Source organism: Pangasianodon hypophthalmus, chromosome 24 (genome assembly GCF_027358585.1).
Source record: "Pangasianodon hypophthalmus isolate fPanHyp1 chromosome 24, fPanHyp1.pri, whole genome shotgun sequence".
Lineage (NCBI taxonomy): Eukaryota > Metazoa > Chordata > Actinopteri > Siluriformes > Pangasiidae > Pangasianodon > Pangasianodon hypophthalmus.
This window is the reverse complement of record NC_069733.1, coordinates 10,511,010-10,531,635: the sequence shown is the minus strand read 5'-3', so window position 1 is coordinate 10,531,635 and position 20,626 is coordinate 10,511,010. Positions and strand designations below refer to the sequence as shown.

Genomic DNA, 20,626 nt, shown 5'->3' with positions numbered 1-20,626 from the left:
TTAAAATGTATCAAATGAAAAATTAAAATATTCTTCTCATGATCCCTGTTTGCGTCAGTACTTTCATAGCTCATTTTCACATTTGAAGACAAATACTTCCATATATTTTCATGTATGAATATTGTAGTACGTGTATAGTATTTGTATGATTGTATGTATTTAATATTATAATACCCAGTATTCTCTCTCCCTATCCTATTTCCCACTTCTATTCTAAATTTGCATGAGCAAATGCATTCCCTGAGCTTGTCGCTACCATCAGCAATTGATGAATATTACCTGTATGTACTTCGGGTAAGAGTAAATTTCCTTGGGTGTAGCCTACTACAGCAAATAAACCGAACCACTTCATAAACCACTTTCTGTTTAAAAGCAAAGAGCTCCTGCGCTATACAAAGCACCATGGAGGAGAGAGTTTTGGCTTTGAAAAACAGAATAATGAAAAATCCTTTGCTGAAAAAGGAAAACTTGAATCCTAAAGCATGGATTAATTCAGAGCATGTTAAAGATTTCACGGATTTCATCCTCCAGAAAGAGCCAGAGGCAGACACAGATTTCGATAATGTGGAGATGTGTAAGTACACACTGGAATACAGAATTAGTTTAATTATTTAGGAGCAACATGGTTACATGGAAACACTTTAAACAGTTATTTCTTTATAGTTGAAGTGATTTCATTCACTTGTTTGGTATGTTTGGTATATGCCATAGGTAAAGTATAATTTTTCAGCTGTAACATTATTTGTGGATAATGTATTCTTCATGATCTGAGTGGTACTAGTATAATATGCCTCAGTAATAAGACACTGGTGTGAAGTGAACTTTGCCTCATGCTTCACCTGCCTGGAATTTTCTATATACGGATGATAAATAAAGGAGATTTGTGTTCACCAGTTCCCATGAGTGAATCATTAATATTCACACAAGAGAGCCTTCAAGCCATCCATGAAGTAAACGCCTAACACAAATACTGTTTTTGTGTACTCTTGTCAGTATGTGTTATATTTATTTATGAAGACAGCCCAAACAGCTAAGATAAATGGCTCTGTTTATTAGTCATTTGCTTCTTTGCTCTAGTGCTAGAGACTGAAAAAGAATACATCGAAGCAGCAAAAAGGAACGATGTGGAAACCATGAAGCTTTTAGGACGGGCTGTGAATGTTAATGCTAAAAACGTGGTACGTCAATAATATGATTTGCTTGTATTCTATGACGCTCATGTGCAAAATCACCAATCAGTATAATTGAAATGTCTCAGAGGCAAAATTGCTGGCATTTATTATTGTTAGTTAGCTAGCTCATGTCTGCCTCAGAGGTAGCATACCACTCCACTACTTAATAGCTGACACACACTTGTACCTTCACATTTCCTAACAAAATATACAGACTGTCAGCAAGCTAGCTTTCCAGATAGTTAGCTATTTTAACTGGACAGAAGAATACCTACAGTAGATAGCACTCCCTAGGGTGCTAGACGGAAATGTTTTGCTAAGAGTGTAGTTAAATTTGCAAGTGTTATATTAAAGAAAGGAATAAAAATAAGCTAATTTAGAAGTAAATAATGTTATTTGATAGCAGTAGGTGGCCCATATACTCTTAAGGTTAAATCTTCTTTGTTTTGTCCCTCAGGGAGAACTCTTAAAGACTCTCTGTAGAAACCTACAATAAAGTGTATTCCTATCAAAGAGTATTCACATTAGAATTCATTTAGGAAGAGATGAACCTGTAACTATCAAAAGAACTCTTGAATAACCCTGTATTTCTGAGTGGAGGTTCAGAAAAAGCTTTTAAGGAAAATTCTGCTTGTTGAAACCTTATAGATTGACTTTCACTGTATTAATATGAATCTAGAACTTTCTAAATCACTCTTGTCGCCTCTTAGCACAATCGAACAGCACTTCACTATGCTGTAGCCTGCAAAAACACAGAAGCTGTTGATCTCCTTCTCAGAAGAAGAGCAAAACTAGACTTACAGGACAAGGTATGGCATACTATGTGATTCAAATATTCAGAATACACCAAGACTGAGGACATGCTGCATCCAGTTTTACATCATCCTACATCTTCTCACACAGTATGGAGTCACTGCTATTCACCTCGCTGCATGGTTTGGCAGCTTGGAAATCCTGAAGCTACTTGTACAGAGTGGTGCTGATCAGAGGGTTGAGAACATGGTGAGGTTGTGATCATCTAAATCTAAATTCAGTATCAGTATCATGTCTCCTATAGAGAAATATTTTTGACATCAGCATCCTGGTTTAAAGCATGTCATTCTGCCTTCAGGAAGGGATGAACATGATGCACTGCGCTGCTGTAAACGATCACACAGACATCGCGGCGTACATTGTTGATGACCTTCAAATGAGAGAACTCGACAAAGAAGACCATGTATGACATCATGTTTTATTCTTTTATTTCTAACTGCTAAACAGAAGCTACAATTTCTGAAAGATTATCAAAAAATGACACAAAATAAGAATCAGTGGTTCTCTAACTTTTTTGGCTACGGTGTCCTGTTTCCATGATCCTTTAAGCCAAATACCCCTTCAGCAGACCAGATTCTTAAAAAAAAAATGTAAGAGAAAGAACATATAGCATAAACGAAGTATTCAATATAACAATTACCCATATTGGAGAATACAATATACGGTATACTATATATCAGCTAGAAAATGAATACATTATTTAATAATAAAGAGTTAGACAGTTTCTCTGATGCAAACTCCATTCCTACATATTCACGTTTTAACTGCCAAAATTTTTGAGTGCCAGTTCTGGTTTTCTTTTTAACTGGGCTTGTACTGTCATTTGTAGGTGGATATTGTAAACCTTTTGTTTCTTAACTAAGCCACTTGTCCATTTGGCATTAAATGCAGCATGTCTTATTCATGTTTATGTTCTAGGTTCTACAGAAACATAATGCTTTTAATTATAAATCCAGTTCTGATGCACAGTAATTATTATTTAGTTACTTCCAGTATTAAATCCATTTAATTATAACAGTAGTACTACTTCCATTGAAACATATACTAGTACCATTTTCTTTAAAATTTTCTTTTTTAAAGTATCACTTGAATTTAGGGTATTGTATTAATGTATCCAAAATCCTGGATGTACCAAAGCAGTTTGTTGATGTGCGTTTAGCATGGAAACAGGCCATTCGCTGTGGCAGCAGAGCATGGCTGTGTGCGGATGTTGCAGATGATGATGGAGGAGCCTTACAAAATGGCCACCATGGAGGAAAATCAGGTCCATGTCACATTTTCTACAAAATATTTGCATTTTTGTTCCTTAAACCAGTTCATAGTACTGATTAGTTGTTAGAAACATTAACCAGAAACTTTTATGTTTCTCTGTTAGTGACCAAAAGGTTGTGCTCTGCCTTTCAGAAAGGTCCTTCATTATAAACAGCTCAGTTGTTTGCTTGACTGTGCCTTGGTAGGGTACATCAAATGAATAAATGCACATCTTAATGTTATATAAAAAGGTTAATGTTATGTAATTTGTTTTATATATTTATTTGTCTAGCAAATCTAATGAATTAATTATTTTTTGTTATGTATGCTATATGGCCAAAAGTTTGTGGACACCTGACACAGTCATATGTCCTTGATGAACATACCATTACAGATTTAGACTCCTTTGCTGTGCACTCTTCTGGGAAGGCTTTTCACTAGATTTTGGAGCATGGCTGTGGGAACTGCTCATTCAGCTACAAGAGCATTAGTGAAGTCAGGCTTTGGTGTCGGGCGAGGAGGCCTGGGGCTCAGTCGGTCTTCCAATTCATCCCAAAGGTGTTCAGTGGGGTTGAGGTCAGGGTTTTGTGCAGGCCACTCGAGTTCTATCACACCAACCTTGGCAAACCATGTCTCACTTTGTGCACGGGGGCATTGTGATGCTGGAACAGGTTTGCACCCCTTAGATTCAGTGAAGGGAAATTGTAATGCTACAAAATACAAACACATCCTATACAATTGTGTGATTCCAACTTTGTGGCAACAGTTTGGGGAAAATCCACATATGGATGTGGATGTGATGGTCAGGAGTCCAAATACTTTTAGCCGTATAGTGTAGGTATTGAATTCCAGGAAAAGTGCTTTCACTGTAAGTGTGCATGAAAAGACAAGGCAGTCAAGGAAATGGCCTCACAGAGATGTGTTTATCCACCGCTCAGCAGAAAGGAGACACACCTTTGCATCTTGCTTCTAAGAATGGCCATCTCGGTGCCGTGCAGCTGCTGCTTGATTATTTTGAGGTCCGCAATGAAGTCAATCATGTAAGTAAAGAGAAATCTAAATCTGGGTGAAATGTCATTAAAATTACTGTAGTATTGGAATACCTTAGTGTCCTATATAATAAGAAAGCATCCAGATCTTTACAGAATAGCACTCATATTGAATGCCATCTTCACAGTGTAAACTTATATGCCATTCATTTTTAGGCTGGGGAAACACCACTGTATTTAGCTGCTGATGGAGCTCATGAGGACTGTGTTTTGGCTCTGCTAGAAGCTGACTGTGACCCAAACATTCCCACTACAGTATGTAAGAAATCCCTTTGGAAGCAGCAAAATCTCAAAGACTTTATGATTCTGTCAGTACATTAGTGAGCTGATTCCACAAATTAACCTGATTGTGTTTTCACCATAATCTTGCTTTCTTAATATTTGCTTTCAGAACAGGACAAGCCCTCTCCATTCTGTGTGTGAAAAGGGCTACATGCCAGTGGTGAAGCTCCTTGTTGATCATGGTGCTCAAATGAATATTCAAAACCAAGTAAATCTCTAAAACAATTCTTCACTACACCCAGACATGCAATGCTACTTGCCTTTACGACTGTGTGAATCTAATATGATGTACATAATCGGGGGTGGAGAAAAATACAGGGTATGGTGTCAAAATCTTGTGTGTGGAGGAAAAGTGGAGGTAGATAGTGCACATTATACTTGAGTGAAAGTTAAAATGTTCACACTTAAATGTACTCAAATATGTGAAATATTTAAAATTGACAAGCAAATTAGTGCAACTGAAATTTATTTGTCCAACATTGTCTCTAAGGATTGGAGTGGGGGTAGTGTTTAGACCTTTGCTTACAACTTAATTCAGAACTGTCATGGTATTTGTTGTATAATGTACAGAGATTCAGTAATACTCATATACACTCCTTACTCAATGATGTATATACACTATATGGCCAAAAGTATATGGACACCTGACCATCATACCCATATGTGCCCATTCCAAACCCATGGGCATTAACACGGAGTTGGTCGCCCTTTCCCTATTATGATAACCTCCACTCTTCTGGGAAGGATTTCCACTAGATTTTGTAACATGGCTGTGGGGATTTGTGCCCATTCAGCCACAAGAGCATTAGTGAGGTTGGGCACTGATTTCGAGTGAGAAGGTCTGATGCACAGTTGGCATTCCAATTCATCCCAGAGTTGTTTAGTGGGGTTTGAGGTCAGGGCTCAGGCCACTCGAGTTCTTCCACGTTAACCTTGGCAAACCATGTCTTTATGAACCTTGCTTTGAGCACAGGGGTATTGTCATGATGAAACAGGTTTGGGCACCTTAATTCCAGTGAAGGGAATTCATAATGCTACAGCATACAAGAACATTCTAGATAACTGTGTGCTTCCAACTTTGTGGAAACAGTTTGGGGAAGAACCACATGTGGACCATATACTTTTAGTCATATAGTGTATCAAAAGAAAAAAAAAACAATGATTTTCAGGATTTGTAACACTTGCAAGGTCTAAAATTAAAATGTGATGGGTAAAAACATGTAAAAAGCATTGAAATGGAATTGACTAAGAATAGTAGTTAATGAATACAGTATTAGTATTAATATTCAATTGTACCAAGAATAAATCTCTAAAAATAACACTTAATTATAGTAATGAAGTACAATCACTTAAGTACTTTTGACTTCAGTAAATAATACAGATTGTGATGAAAATGTGCTTCTTACAAATAAAAAAAAATCTTTTCATAAAAAATATGGAAAAGTTTAAAATTTGATATTAACTCTCAAAATATTCTGTACTGTTTCTAGCATTTACAGACACCATATCACTTAGCAGTGAAGAACTGTCACACTACAGTGATTGAATCTCTGCTGGAATCTCACTGTGACACCGATATCACAGATCATGTAGGTTACTATTGCCCAAATACCCTCTTAGGGACCAATGCATTTCATTTATCCTTCATACTATCCATTTTTTAATCCCTTATTCCATAAACTTTCTTCCCAACTTTTCTTTTCCTTCCTCCCTCCCTCACTGTCCTTACTTACTTACTTAAGCAAGACTATTTACCTTACTTACTCCTTACTAACTTTCTCTCTCAATATCCTTCCTTCCCATCAAACCTCCTTCAAAACTCCCTTTCTTTTAAATGCCCCCTCCCTTCCTTTCTCCCTCTTTCTTTCCTACCTAACTTTCCCTTCAAATATTATTCCTTCCTTCCAAACTCCCTTTCTTTTAAACCATTCACTTCCTTATGAGCTTGCTAACTTACCTTCCTTCCTTCCTTCCCTCCCTCCCTTCCTTCTCAGCTTCCTTCCTTCTGGATATTGTAAATGTGTAGACCTCTGTATTTAAAATGACTCGATGTGACTTTATTCCTTCATCACCTTTAGCTGGGCCAGACCGCACTCCATATAGCAGCAGAATTGGGCAAGGTGGATGTGATTGAGATTATTCTGAAAGCTGGCGTGAATATGGAGATTAAAGACAGGGTAAATCATACCTGAATCCTTATTGGGACACCAACAATTTCTAAATGAAGGCATTTTGATGAAGCTATTTGTTTTAAACTCCAGCAAAGTAAAACAGCCTTGGGAGTGGCAGCTAGAGCCGATGCAGTGATCATTGTAGACATGATCATCAAAGCTGAAAGATACTTCAGTTGGATAAAGGTGAGTACTCAAAATGTGCAGCTGAGACTGAACAGAAGCCTTCCTTGGTAATGCCTTTCATAATATCCTGTGATGACATTTGATATTAAATTTGCATGAGTGATTAATGTAATTTCACACCACATATGATATCATACCAAAATGTCAGCGCAGCAGATTTGTTTTGCCAGTGGGCTTCTCAATACAGTTTGATAAGCAATTAACTAACTAACAGAGACAGTAACTATCAGAGACTGACTGGGGATAATATTGGATAATGTGCCTAGCTGTATTATTTCAGCACCTGTGTTTTTATAAGCATCTGGCCTTTCTCAGAATTGGACCTTATTGTATTAGTCCAATGCAGAAACTAATGAAGACCTTCATGATGAGTTTTCTCTAACATTTAAACCGGACCACCGCGCTGAGATGAAACAGGTGCGCAATACGCTGTGGAATCTGGCCTACAGGCTTCTCAGCAAAAATGAGTGGAAAAAGCTAGCAGAGCATTGGGCCTTTACCGAGGAGCAGATTGCTGCCATTGAGGAGCAGTGGACAGGTGAGGAAACATAATTTATTTACTTTTACTTATTGCTGTAATTATGTACAATATATACACATATGTACAGCATGAGGAAATCTTTTTTGCATATAGTCTGAGTGCAAGGTCAGACATGGTATCCACAAGATTGGGGGAATCCTTTTTTCAAAATGCTAACGTTATCTGCTATGTACCTCCTGCTAAAACTGTGTTTGAATTTTGGAGGGTAATAAAATCTTTAAAGGTACTGTAAGATTGCAGATATTTTTATCTCCTAAATAACTTTCATTAATGAATGAAACCCTAAGATGGTGTCTAAAATTACTGTATTCATCTTACACCAAGTTTCACCTCCCCTAGTCCCACAAGCAGTCCTCCATCTTTGCTAGAGAATCTGTTGTTTTGTAAATAAATGTGGCCAAGAACCAACTGAGTCAATCTGATGACACAGCAGACAACCAACCACAGATCTTTCCCCACAGCCCTTCAGCAAACACACAGGATTATAATTTACTTACAAACAGCTTTACACAAAATTATTGTATCATTGTATCACAAAAGTGTATTTTCCTTCATATAAGTGCATACACACTGAAGTGCAGTGAGCAAATCAGATTGCCATCTTCAAGATCCTGAAGGCTGTGGCCAGAAAAGTGTACAACAGATCAAATGCTCCAAATAGACTGGCTGCACTGTAATACCTAGAGACCTGGTGGTGTGTGTTTAGGTCCTAACAGTTACCAGGAGCATGGAAACAGAATGCTACTCATTTGGCTCCATGGAGTTTTAGTTGCTCAGAGAAACCCAGCCAAGGAGCTCTACCAGGGACTAATTGCTATTGGCAATATCAAAATGGCAGGTGAGATTAGGTTTATTATTCCATACACTTTGTTCTTTTGAAAATTGAGCCATTTAATCCATCTCGTATGATTTGTTTATTAAATTAGTTTATTTTATTTGTTTATTAAATTAGTTTATTTGATTTGTGTACCTGGCATCTTGTATAAAATCCTGCCCTATCTGTCCCAACAGAAAAACTAAGGATGGAGGGAGAGGACAACAGTAAACGGAAATGTGAAATTTCATGAAGGGCTGGAAACTGAATGTAAAAAATACTTTATTTCATTCATCAGTCTTGAGAAGCATGTACCATGACATTACTTTAATAAACATACCTGTTTCTTCAACCGACGATTTACATTCATTTTTACCAACACACGAAATCTGTACAGAATTGTGCAGATATGTGGTTAATTTAACTTCACTTCCCAGAAGACGCTGCTGAAAATAATCACATCACACATTATCATCATCAGGGACAGACAAACTGCCACACAAAAAAAAAAAAAAAAAAAAAAAAAAAAAAAAAACCCCATGAATTAAATAAAAGGCATCTCTAAAATTCATTAGTATAAAAATACTTTAAAACATACAAAAGGTTTAATAAACCATTATAAACATTAAAAATGTAATGTAAACCTGAATGGACAATATAAAACCTTCAAAACAAGAAGCCCTGATTCTCTAATAAGAGGTTTTAGCTGTAACACGCAACTAGATTTGACACTTAGCAAATTTATTCCATTGTACGTCACTGCTGTGTAAATGACACTCAGATTTATGTGGGATGGCATGAGGGGATGGTGTACGTGTGTGTATGTGTGTTAGTCCACTACTTTAATGGAGTGGATGTGAAATGCAGAGGACGGCTGTCCCCTGGGCTGGCTGGAGCTTTTAGTACTGGACACGGTGTGACTCTGCAGAGCAGAGCGAGGAAACTTGGCCGCCGTTGCCTGACCGAGGGTAACCTGGAACAGAACAGAGAGCTTAGAAAAAATGAATATCAAAGTGCTGAAGTGGCTTTTGTTTCATTGAACTCACTTTCGATAGGAGCTGTAAAAAAATAGCCCAAAAACGATCTCTGTATTTTAACATAAAATCACAGTTTTATTTTAGTTTTTAATCACAAATCATTGTTAAATATTTGCTTACTTTTACCTCTCTTTTGTACTTCCTATTAATTGTCTATTTATTTTATGTACCATTTCATCTGGTCAGCAAAGTTTTATTTAGATTTTTATAAATACTGTAAAGTACTTTGAGCTCCCATTTTAAAAAATGTTTGCTATATAAATAATGATGAAATATGATGGGAAACAGCATGATCTCATTAGACAAGACATTAATAGTCGTTTAATGTTTAATTTATATTAAAAATTTGGAAAAAGAAAAAAAAAAAAAACCACAAAACAATACTAAAACAAACCATAGACCTATAGGCAGAGTCCAGAAGTTGTTACCGTGACTGAATTTCAGCGGGATCACAGTGCCACTGATGGCCAGCGATGGCCTCAAAAGATACTGTTCACTCAGTAATAACTGTACACGGACATGTGCTTAAAATACCAAAACAAGCATACTTCATATGTCTAGGGCATACTAATAAAGCAAATTATAAACACCAAACATGGGCTGATCAGGGGAAATTGTGTAAATTTCATTTTCCATTATTGCCTTAAGCAATTTTTCTGCTTTATTAGATTTATTTATATGTTGTTTTATTATTGCTACTATATTTGATACCTGACTGACAGGGTGGTGTCTCTCCACAACGATGGAGCTCATGGGAGGAGCCACACCCATGACATTCAGGTTGCTGGGGTTACGGCCTGTCTTGGCCAGTTCTGAGCGTCCCGTGATACGTGCAGTCACTGTCTTTGAAGCTTTCTGTTGACCAGCTGTTACTGTCCGTACACTCGTCTGTGGGAACATAAAAAACAAACCAAACTGAGCCATTCACGTCATTTCCTGCCTTGATTGTTCAATATGCAATGCTGCCTTGCTTTTTTACCTGTCGAAGGGAACTTGTGATGCCTCCAGGTGCTAAAGCAGTGTTCACTACTGTAGCGGAGGGCAGTGCGTCTGTCCGGCTGGCTGCTGTACAACAGCCGGGCTGAGAGCTAAACCGATCCTGCAACAGAGGAAACATCAGCTACTACACAGCGATATAAAGTACAGGCTAGTAAACATGCCTATAACAGTCATGCTTGTAACGAACTGTACAGGGTTCCTGCTCATTTCAGGATTTTCCTTAATATACGACACCTGTTGCTCATCTTAAAATGACTCGTATCAGCTGATATCCGTAACATTAAAGTCAACAATACAACTTTAATGGTCTTTTATTAACTAAAACACACTAATATTCAGGCTTACTCACTGTTAGAGACCAGTGTCTGGTTACGTTTTAAGTCAGGTTTTAAAATTGTTCAAATCTTCAGGTCCCTCCAAATAACCAATTAAAATTTGGTGCTCTTATGTATATATCATTCATCTGTTCACATGTGACACAAAACATTCCCGATTATAATACATAGGCCTGTACATTCATACTCAAATGGGGGACCAGTGGCCAAAAATATTTGCATACCTTATTTATTATTTTAACAAAAATATTCATAATAAAATGCATTCTTAGTGGCTAATAACCCAAAGATACATTTTCTTCCCCATTTACCATATGATGTCCACTGACTAGATATCTAGTCTCTAGGTAAATCTTCTAGGTGTTCCAGGATGTGTGTAACCCCTGGTGTGGCAAATCATTGATTGACCTAATTATCTGGTCTGGAGATTCAGATTCCACTCACTAACAAGGACTTGCATTAGCACCATATCTGCTTTTAATCAGAAATGAAACTTAAAAGAAATAATTCCCACCAGGGCAAAGAACATATAATAACATATGAACTGATTATTGGTACAGGGGAAAATGGGTCAATGCACAGGATCATATATTTTTGTGTGATGTTAGGGAAGAAAAGGTGGGGAAGAAAAGTGTGTCCTATTTAAGCAATGCCTCCATAGTGTTCATGTCTTACTGCTTCTGTGTCATCTGTATTAGTGCGGGTGAGGACGGGCTGCACTGGAGTCTCCATGCTGATTGGGCTTAGGCGTGCTGAAGATGCAGTAAAGAGTGGACGACTGGCCATTGAGCTAGAACTGGGTTCGTCTCCTGAGGGTGGCGCTTCTGAAGGAAGAACATAGTTTACTGTGTTTATTCAGTTATGATGATTCACACCCATCAACAGAAAACATGGAAACACATTTGCCCACATTTACCCCAGCACATACTGTACTTCAGCTGGCTGTTCAGAAACACAGAGTTTGTGAAATTTCACAGTGTTTCTAAATGAAGTCACCACTGACTGTTCTATTTTCAGTTACACAATGCCCAAATAACAGATAGCTATTCATGAGACAGAGTATGTGACAAGTGACATCAAAAGACTTGCATTAAATCATAGATATGTATAGCACTAGTGAGGTAGAATAGACTACAACTACCAACACTCTACAACACTGCCTTATTCCTGAATTGATTTCACCGATGAAGAATGGCAGATTCTGCAGGCCTATTAGAGACCTACATAACAGTCTGGTCAATAGCATGCTTGTTGCTATACTGACATTGAACTGTGCCTCATATTTTCACCCAAGTTCCTTATTGTCTTCGAGGGATAAAAGTATGATTGATCAATTTAAACACAAGGCCAGAGCATCAATATTAATGCATAGTGTTTCATCATAGTATCTCACAGAACCTGAATTAACATAGCAATAAAGGCAGCTTAGAAGGTCAAAATTCTGAGCCCCAAATACATTGCACCATGTTTTCATCAGTTGTTTTGTCCTACATTACATTGTTTCTGTCCCTCCTCTCTCCAGACCACCCAACATATTAGTTGCAAGGTGTCTGGGATAGCAAAGCCGTACATTCGACTTGTATGGCCCAGAGTAATGGTTTTTGTACATTTTTTAGAGAGAAAGTTTGGCCTACCTCGCTCCTGTCTGCCTCCATCTGCAGTGTGGAACATGCTGAGAGCCTCGATGTTAAGAGCACAGACACCACGCATGAAAGCCTTCTTCATGGAGTCTTCATAGCGCTCTCTCTCTCTGTGCAACCTTTGGATCTCAGCTTGGGCTTTCTGCAGGGCCTCCACGTGCTGAAACACACACACACACACACACACACACACACACACACACACACACACACACAGATGCAGCTTACTTCAGATATTCAGCTAAACTTGGGATCTTTCATTAAACAACCAACATTATAAAAACCAACTCAGTAACTGTCAACTTTTATCCCTAAACATGGCTAAATGGTTTAGATCATGTCCTTTTACCTCTGCCAGTTTAGCTTCGTAGTCAGCAGAGAGCTGCAGACAGACCTCCTCAGCGCGACCACGGCATGCCCGCTCTGCCCTCTCCCTCCAGCCTCTTTGGATAAGCGAGTGCCAGGCAGCCCACACCTTCTTCTTCAACTGCAGCTGGTGGTGCTGCTCTGCCAACCTGCTCGCCTGAGCCTGGTACACACAGGATAATGAAAATCAGAGGCAAGGTCATCATTCCTTATTTCAGTTTTGTGCATAACTACATTAAAAAATGTGTATATATATATATATATATATATATATATATATATATATATATATATATATATATATATATATATCAGGACTGCAGGAGGAAAACAGATGAGGATGGGCTCCATTCTGAATCTGGTTCCTCTCATGGTAGCTGGATATCAGTCAAGCTGCGTTGTGACAATGTTACAAATTCCATTGTTAAAAGTGCTATATAAATAAAATTTAATTGACTTTTGCAAGCCTCAGATTATGAAGAATGACACGTTTTAGAAAAGAAATGACACTGTACAGTATATAATCTAGTAGTAGTATGCAAACAGATTTCCAGTCTGAGTTTTAAGTAAACAACTTTTTGTTTTTTCTCTCAATACACGGAATAGTGTCGAAACTCATGTTCATGCTAATCGCAGGGGTTAGGATTAGGTTGGAAAAATACTGAAGGAAAACATTTTCCTTTAATAGCATTTCATTTTTTTTTTAAATATATGCAACTTGAAGTTACATAAGAGTTTCACCATTAGAATATTTCCACATTCAGTAAATTTTTCCACATCTAGCAACACTCTCAGAAACACTCTCTGAAATCAGAGGTCAAAAAGTAAGCAATCATTCAAAGACAAACAAGCCAAAGCCTGTCAAAACCATGCAGAAATATCTATATAAAGCCAATATGAATAAAGAAAGGTGTGTGGAAAAGGTGCTGGCCCTTAGTCGGTGTGCTACTGGGCTGTCACTCAGCTCACCTCCTCTTTGGCAGCACAGTGCTGGAGTCTCCAATGGGTGAAGCTCCTCATCAGCTCCAGCCGCTCTCGCTGCCTGTCAACCGCCCGCGTCAGATTCACGATCACCTACAGGGCAAGCAGAGGACGTCACTGAGTGAATCTGAAGGTATCTGTATACATTTCTTTAGAGATGACTAACACTGTGGATATCGATATATAAGCACTAAAATTAATCATACTAGAATTTTGACTGTGTTTAATACCATTATAATGATCATTAATTAACTTCTATGTCAGTCTAAGCAGTGAGTATTACGTGCCTCATCTTTCCGCTGATTGGAGATCTGGTAGGTATTGAGCAGGTCTTTGAGGCTGTCCATCTCTGCATTAATGCCTGCTATGTGCGCGGCATGTTTTTCCCTCTCCTTCTTTATCTCCAATCTGTGCTGCTCCACAAAGGCCATTTTCCATTTCCGTAGCTCCGTCATCACATTGCTCTACAGAAAGATGGATATACGGGAGACTTCACAACTATTCGCTGTATTCACAGTAGTGTTAAATGCATACTGTGAGGAGTTAATACTGGAATTACACATCGGTATTCAGATCTCAGATAAAACCAGCATTATGAACTACTCATGCAGTTGCGTTTGGGTGGAGTTTGCAAAACAGTTGCGTGTCTCAGTTATACATGATTCTGACCTTGAATTTACAGAGATTTTTCTTAAATATCAGCTCAAACAAGGAGCAGTATTAAGTCCAGATTCATCGAGGAGGTTGGAGGAGATAGTATCTTAATCAGAGACACTGCTTAACTCGAGGACTGAAAATTATGAACCTATCTAAACATCATTGCTGATCATATACACAGTGCTGTTATTTCTGTATAATTACAACATTCCTGTACAATGCACTAGACAGGTATATCTAATAAACTCATAACTCACTGTAGGAATCAATACTTTTTATACACAAGTATTGGTAGACATTGCACCTCGAAGACATTTTAGAAGAAATGTCAACCTTCAAGTTGTTGCTCCATGTGTCCAAAATGTCCTCCATCTTGTTCAGGTTCTCCTCAGACACAAACATCTCCGTCATCACGTTGATCACATGATCTGGACTGCTCTTCCCAGATCTGTCTGAGTCAGTATGTGCTCCTTCCGATCCTCCGTCAGACCTGGATGCCACCTCGTCCCCTGAAAACCGTGCTATATTCACTTACAATAACAGCAGATGTAGTTAACTCTGACCTTTGGAGAGCGGTCTGTCTGCGTCCTGCAAGACTACAAACCATGCCTATAACAAGGAACACCCATTACAAGGAACACCTACTAGCAAGTCACACTACACAACATTCCCACGGCCCACTCCCCCCAACTCTAACCTTAACCCTAAGCCCAACCCTAACCCTATGTTTTAGGTATTTGTTGTGGCCGTAACTTGTAATAGTGGGCATGCCTTGTAAGGGGCATGGTCTGTAATCCCGACAGATGTTTAACTTATCTGTTGTGGGTGTACCTTATAAGGGGTGTGGTTTGTAATCCTGCAGGACACAGACGGATACACTTGGACCTTTGTCATAGTGTTAGGTGACTGCGGTGTTAGTTTACCTTCAGAAATTTGACTCTGTGGTCGGGATCCTTCTAACTGTGGAGGACAGGTGACTGAAATCACCTCATGTACAGGTGACGATCGTCTCCCATTCCCTCTAACGTCTAAAAGAGATCATGGCAAATATAGTCAGGTATATTATAAACTTAACACAAACAAAACCAGCAGCATACATATACCAGGTAATTCTGCTTCCAAGTGATTCTACTGACATTAAAATATCACTAAAATATACTAAGAATGATAGAGAGGTACAGTATAGATCGAACCCTCAACCGCCTCGAGTCGTGCAGGATCCATTGCACTGGAATTCTGGGCAGCTCTTAAAGCAAATGAGCTGCTCATCAGCTGTGATGGGATACTTGGATCATACTTTGGAGTGACTACAGCAAAGCGAAGCAGTTCTTCATACTCCTCCTAATGCAAGAAAACATGGACAAAGCAACAATGAAAGACTCATAACAGACATCAGGGTAGAAAAAATGGCTCTAAAATTACTTTTGAACTCACAACAAACGTGAGATCATTAAGGTGTCATTCTCATTTCTTAAAATTAATTAATGTATTTATTTTTGAGGAATATAACTCACTTGAAGTTCAGAAGACACTGAGCTGCCCCTGTCTGAGTCTCTTGGTAGGTGTGGACTGGCCGGCTCCCCTTCATCTGAGGACATCTAGAAAAAAAAAAATTGGGCAATTTTAAGGAAATCATTCGAGTTTTAAAACTTGACTGAAATACATTTCAGTTAGCAGGCTGTCATTTTCAGCTTAGCAGCACTGCTACTAAGAAAGAATCGTTGCTAGCTATCTAAACCGAAACTGAGTTTTAGCATATGATTAGTTTTTCCATGTCACTTTGTTTGTTTTTATGTAAAACACTAGCAAATAGTCATTTAACAAAGTAAACCGTTTATAATGCACTAGTCCACCAAATCAAAGCTCGTGGGACTGAAAACAACTTATAGTTAGCAATCCTAGCAAGCTAACTACCAACTGGCTAACTTTAACTTCCTTGCTAACGACGTGGGAGATACGAAACACATGAAGCAAGACTTTTTCGACAACACTAGATAACTATTATTACCTTATCCGAGTGATTTAATTTTATTCGTTTTCTTGTGCGCCTGTGTTAGAAACACTGCAACACAAGCACAGATTTGGCAGTCCGCAGTTCAAACTGTTGAAAAGCCAAACAAGACGTACACGGATAGGTTAAAACTTTCGTATAGCATTCATAGACTATTGTGATTGGACAAGCCGTTGCCGTGGCAACGTAGACGCGGAAGCCGCCGTTGGAAAGCAAGCTACGGATTTAAACTAACGCTGAAAACGTAACGCTGAAACGTCACTGGATTCGACGAGGAGGGTGTGAATGTCGAACAAATGATAATAACAGATAACAACAAAGAGAGACAAAACAACAGAGAGAGAGAGAGAGAGAGAGAGAGAGAGAATGCTTAGCAGCACTACTATAATTTAGGACTTATGTGTTTTTGGTTCACCAAGTAGTATTTTATATTTTTATGAAAACGAGTTTGTCTGTGTTTAATTTCAGGAATAATTTGTCAGCAGAAAAGTAAAATTAAATAATATTTAGTCATTACTAATAATAAACATTTAGACATTAATATTTTTCTGTAAAATAACACACACCTACACAGTACTTCAAATACAAATGCTCTCGTACAGCCATATTTTCCATATACTTGTACATGTTGGATCACATGCACACTGGAGCAATTCACTTACACTATATGGCCAAAAGTTTGACACCTAACCATCACAACCATAAATGGTTCTTCCCCAAACTGTTGCCACAATGTTGGAAGCACACAATTGTATAGGATATCGTTGTATGCTCTAGCATTACAATTTCCTTTTACTGGAATAAGGGGCCCAAACCTGTTTCATCATCACAATGCTCCTGTGCACAAAGCGAGGTCCATAAAAACATGGTTTGCCAAGTTTGAGTGGCCCAAGCCCTGACCTCAACCCCACTAAACACCTTTGGGATGAATTGGAACGTCGACTGTGTGCCAGGTCTTCAGACTGCGCATCAGTGCCTGACCTCACTAGTCCTCTTGTGGCTGAATGAACGAATCCCCACAACCACACTCCAAAACCTAGTGGAAAGCCTTCCCAGAAGAGTGGAGGCTGTTATAGCGGCAAAGGGGGGACCAACTCCATGTTAATGCCCATGGGCACATAAGGGTGTGACCACATACTTTTGGCCATACAGTGTATTTCTTTGTTCAGAAGAAGGGCAGTGGTTCAATTCTATATGAAAGGGTTGAATCAGTTCCAAAAGACCCTCCTTTTAGAACTAGGATGAAGATCAGGCTGTGCAATCACAGGACTGGTTCACGTCAGTAGACCTGCACTCCACTTACTTTCATGTTACCACTGCCCCAAAACACAGATGCTTTTTCAGGGGTGCCTTCCAAGGTCAGGCATTCCAGTCAGGGCTTTTCAAATGAGGGTTATACACCTGGACACCAATTGCCATTGGCAGAACCAGGTCTTTGTCTCAGTGAGAGGAACCAAAGCACTAACCTTCTGGAGACACAGGAAATTCCTACCAAAATGAATCCCCTTGGGAGTGGTGCCTTATTGGAGAGAGATAACCACCAAGGATGCCTCCCTCACAGGCTAACCCCTCACAGATGTATGGGGTTACAGGTCCACAGCTGGAACTGAGGGTGGTCCGTCTGCCTTCAAGTTCTTCTCAGGTTCTCAGATATGTGTTGGTTTGCACACTGTTGTGATGGCCAGCTATATACAGTAAACCATCAGGGCAAAACAAAGTTGAATGGCTCTCTCTTTATTACTGCCTTTCTGAAAGGGGCAAGGCGCCTTCAAGTCCCCCAGGAGCCTGGTGTGGAATCTCTATAGATATAGGTAGGCAACAAGCTATCATTCTTTGCTCGTGTTGGTTTATCCTATACAACCTCAGGAGAATTCACCCACTTCTGTCCGCAGAGGCCACTCAGGTTCTCATTCAGCTCCTTGTCATCTTGAAATTGGACTACTGCAACTAGCACCTGGCAGGTCTTCCTCTGTGTACCATTAAAACACTAAAAAGCCAAAAACAGACAAGTCCCAGATAGATAGAAGACAGTCTGTGCTGTGTTCCCTTCGATATCCCATTCTGTCCTGGCTCCGAGGTGATGAAATGAACTTCCACTGGCTCGCCAAACAGCTGAGTCATGGGCTGTCCTCAAACAAAGACTGACGACCTCTAACTAAGCACTTAAGTAAGTATTAAATCTACACAAGAAAAATAAGACTAAATAACTCCTCTTTATCAGAGTTTCGGCTTGATGGCATTCTTAGACCCTGGTCTTTTTGTACTAGTATGAGGAACTATTTTTCAGCATTGTTTGGATAGGTGTGTTTGTCACATTCTGTAAATGTAAATGTAATGGGTTTGAAATATCACTATGAAGTATAGAATGTCTCCTTAAATTTGAGGGCATGTGCATCAATACACTATATCACTGTCAAATGACTTGCATACTGGACTGTATACATACAGTTTTTTCCCTGATGATAAAGATCATATCATAATTGATTATAAAGTATTTTACATTGTGTCTTGTCAACAATGATTAATTTATCCTTTATTGGGTGTTTTGCTGTATATCTGTATTTTTTTTCTGTATATCTGTGAAATACACACAATGTATTAAGGTAATGAGCTACTTACAACTCAAATGAAAATATGTAAATAAAAAACAGTGGCATAAAATTAGTGTATTACATTAATATTTAACTGTCATTATTATGACTTCATGGATTAGCTTTTCGTCTGGGCTTTGCTCTGCATGGTTTCCTATTAGAAGGAACACAGCTGGTTCCTTCAGCTTGCAAACACTGATGGACCTAATGCGGGAGCAATATATTTGGCACTGACAGCTCATTAAGTTAAGTGCTTCTTGACTTTATATTATTCTGGCTTGAAGTCAGTGTGCCAGCAGACCTCAAAACCTCCTTCTTATTCTAGTCATACAGGGGAGCCACAAAAGCCTACAGTCACACACCATTCCAATAACCTCTCTTAGAGAAGAAGAATTATTTCAAATGTACCAATGTGTTATATGTATTATTGATGGATGAAGGATATAGTGGAAGGTTACAAATCATGATATGCAGAAAATATAATAAAGTAAATTAATTTTAATGGGCAGACGATAGTATTGCCACCTCACTGCTCCAGGATTCCGGGTTTGATCCTGAGATCCTTTCAGTGTGGGCTTCCTTTGGGTTCGGTAAGCAGATTGGCTATTGTAATTGGACCCCAGGAAAATAGAGAGAAAAACAGAGGGGAAAAAAATCTTATCCTCATAGCCATAGAGTTATTTAACTCATACATTCTTTGAACATGCTGTGTGAATTTGTGTGTTGTATGCTGTAATTCTTGTTACACCTGACTGCAAAGTTCATTTCCTTTTGAGGGATAGTAAAGGCACTGAACTGAATTAGACTGAACAAAATTATCTACAGTTTGCTTGTTTTAGGCTTTATTTTATCATGGTGTTCATGTTTTATGCAAGCCTGACCCTGTTATCACTATGCATACTAAGTATTTGTTATATGGTTATTGCACAATCATAGGGAAATGCATCATAATAAAATACATAACACACATAAAGTAATAGCCTCTGCTATCCAAACCTCCATGCAGTATATTAAAGGACTTTGAAATGTAATAAGAATAAAACTATGAAACGTAATGTAACACATTGAGTCTAGTCAGGAATTTAAACTGAAACATAATGATTACGCTGGTGAACTACAGATTCTGCAAAATGGGTATTTGAAATAAAGATCAAGACCCGTGGCATAAGACATTACCATATTTTAAAATACAATCATTTATTAATAGCAGGATAAAATACCCATGTGGAAATATTTCAGCTGTTCCAGCATTCCTTAAATGGCAGTACAGATCTGGAGAGCAAACCAATTAGGATAATGTGGGTAATGGAGTTGTGTTTAGTAGTCAGGTTCAGCACAATCTTCAGCGTATTCATGGTCCAAATCAATAGCTCTGACCCAGCAGTAACATCTCACATCACTGAATCTGCTATTGGGCATGTTTCTGGGGGCTTCTAGATCCTGTTGCTGATTAGAAGAACAGAATGAGACACACATGCTAATATAACCTTACAAAACATAACCTCTGTTAGGATATTAGTGGGTTTTGTGTAGTTGCTCAGAAGTGTGTTAATATAGACTAAGCAAGCAGAAGTAAATCTTGAGGATTTCTGTTTAGTCACTGTCAGTGGTGTACACACAAGACAGTGAGTGTGAGGGAGGGTGTGTGTTTTAATACCTAATACACTGCCAGCTCAGAGGTGAAAAAAAAAAGAGTACCACGCGAATATACACACTAAAGAGAGATGAAA

General features: G+C 38.6%; 2 protein-coding genes across 3 annotated transcripts; one reads left to right on the top strand and one right to left on the bottom strand.

Moving 5' to 3' along the window:
- The first annotated feature begins 115 nt into the window (after window positions 1-115).
- Window positions 116-8,610, top strand: ankdd1b (ankyrin repeat and death domain containing 1B). The gene is made up of 15 exons (XM_026931069.3): window positions 116-574; window positions 1,078-1,178; window positions 1,883-1,981; window positions 2,076-2,174; window positions 2,284-2,388; window positions 3,145-3,249; window positions 4,178-4,276; window positions 4,442-4,540; window positions 4,677-4,775; window positions 6,058-6,156; window positions 6,646-6,744; window positions 6,829-6,924; window positions 7,261-7,462; window positions 8,172-8,303; window positions 8,477-8,610. The coding sequence occupies exons 1-15, from the start codon at window positions 403-405 to the stop codon at window positions 8,530-8,532; spliced, it is 1,662 nt and encodes a 553-aa protein (XP_026786870.2). The 5' UTR covers window positions 116-402; the 3' UTR covers window positions 8,533-8,610.
- Window positions 8,545-16,444, bottom strand: poc5 (POC5 centriolar protein homolog (Chlamydomonas)). 2 transcript variants are annotated; one of them, XM_026931068.3, is made up of 13 exons: window positions 16,303-16,444; window positions 15,809-15,892; window positions 15,488-15,635; window positions 15,218-15,322; window positions 14,628-14,803; window positions 13,925-14,101; window positions 13,626-13,730; window positions 12,640-12,819; window positions 12,285-12,450; window positions 11,326-11,474; window positions 10,296-10,415; window positions 10,028-10,204; window positions 8,545-9,252 (listed from the first exon to the last, which is right to left on the bottom strand). In XM_026931068.3, exons 2-13 carry the CDS (start codon window positions 15,890-15,892, stop codon window positions 9,109-9,111), a joined length of 1,731 nt encoding a protein of 576 aa, XP_026786869.3. In that variant the 5' UTR covers window positions 16,303-16,444; the 3' UTR covers window positions 8,545-9,108. The 2 variants fall into 2 exon arrangements, with proteins under 2 accessions (XP_026786869.3, XP_053085145.1); XM_053229170.1 differs by having other exon boundaries at window positions 10,028-10,214; window positions 10,297-10,415.
- Between the last annotated feature and the right edge of the window lie 4,182 nt (window positions 16,445-20,626).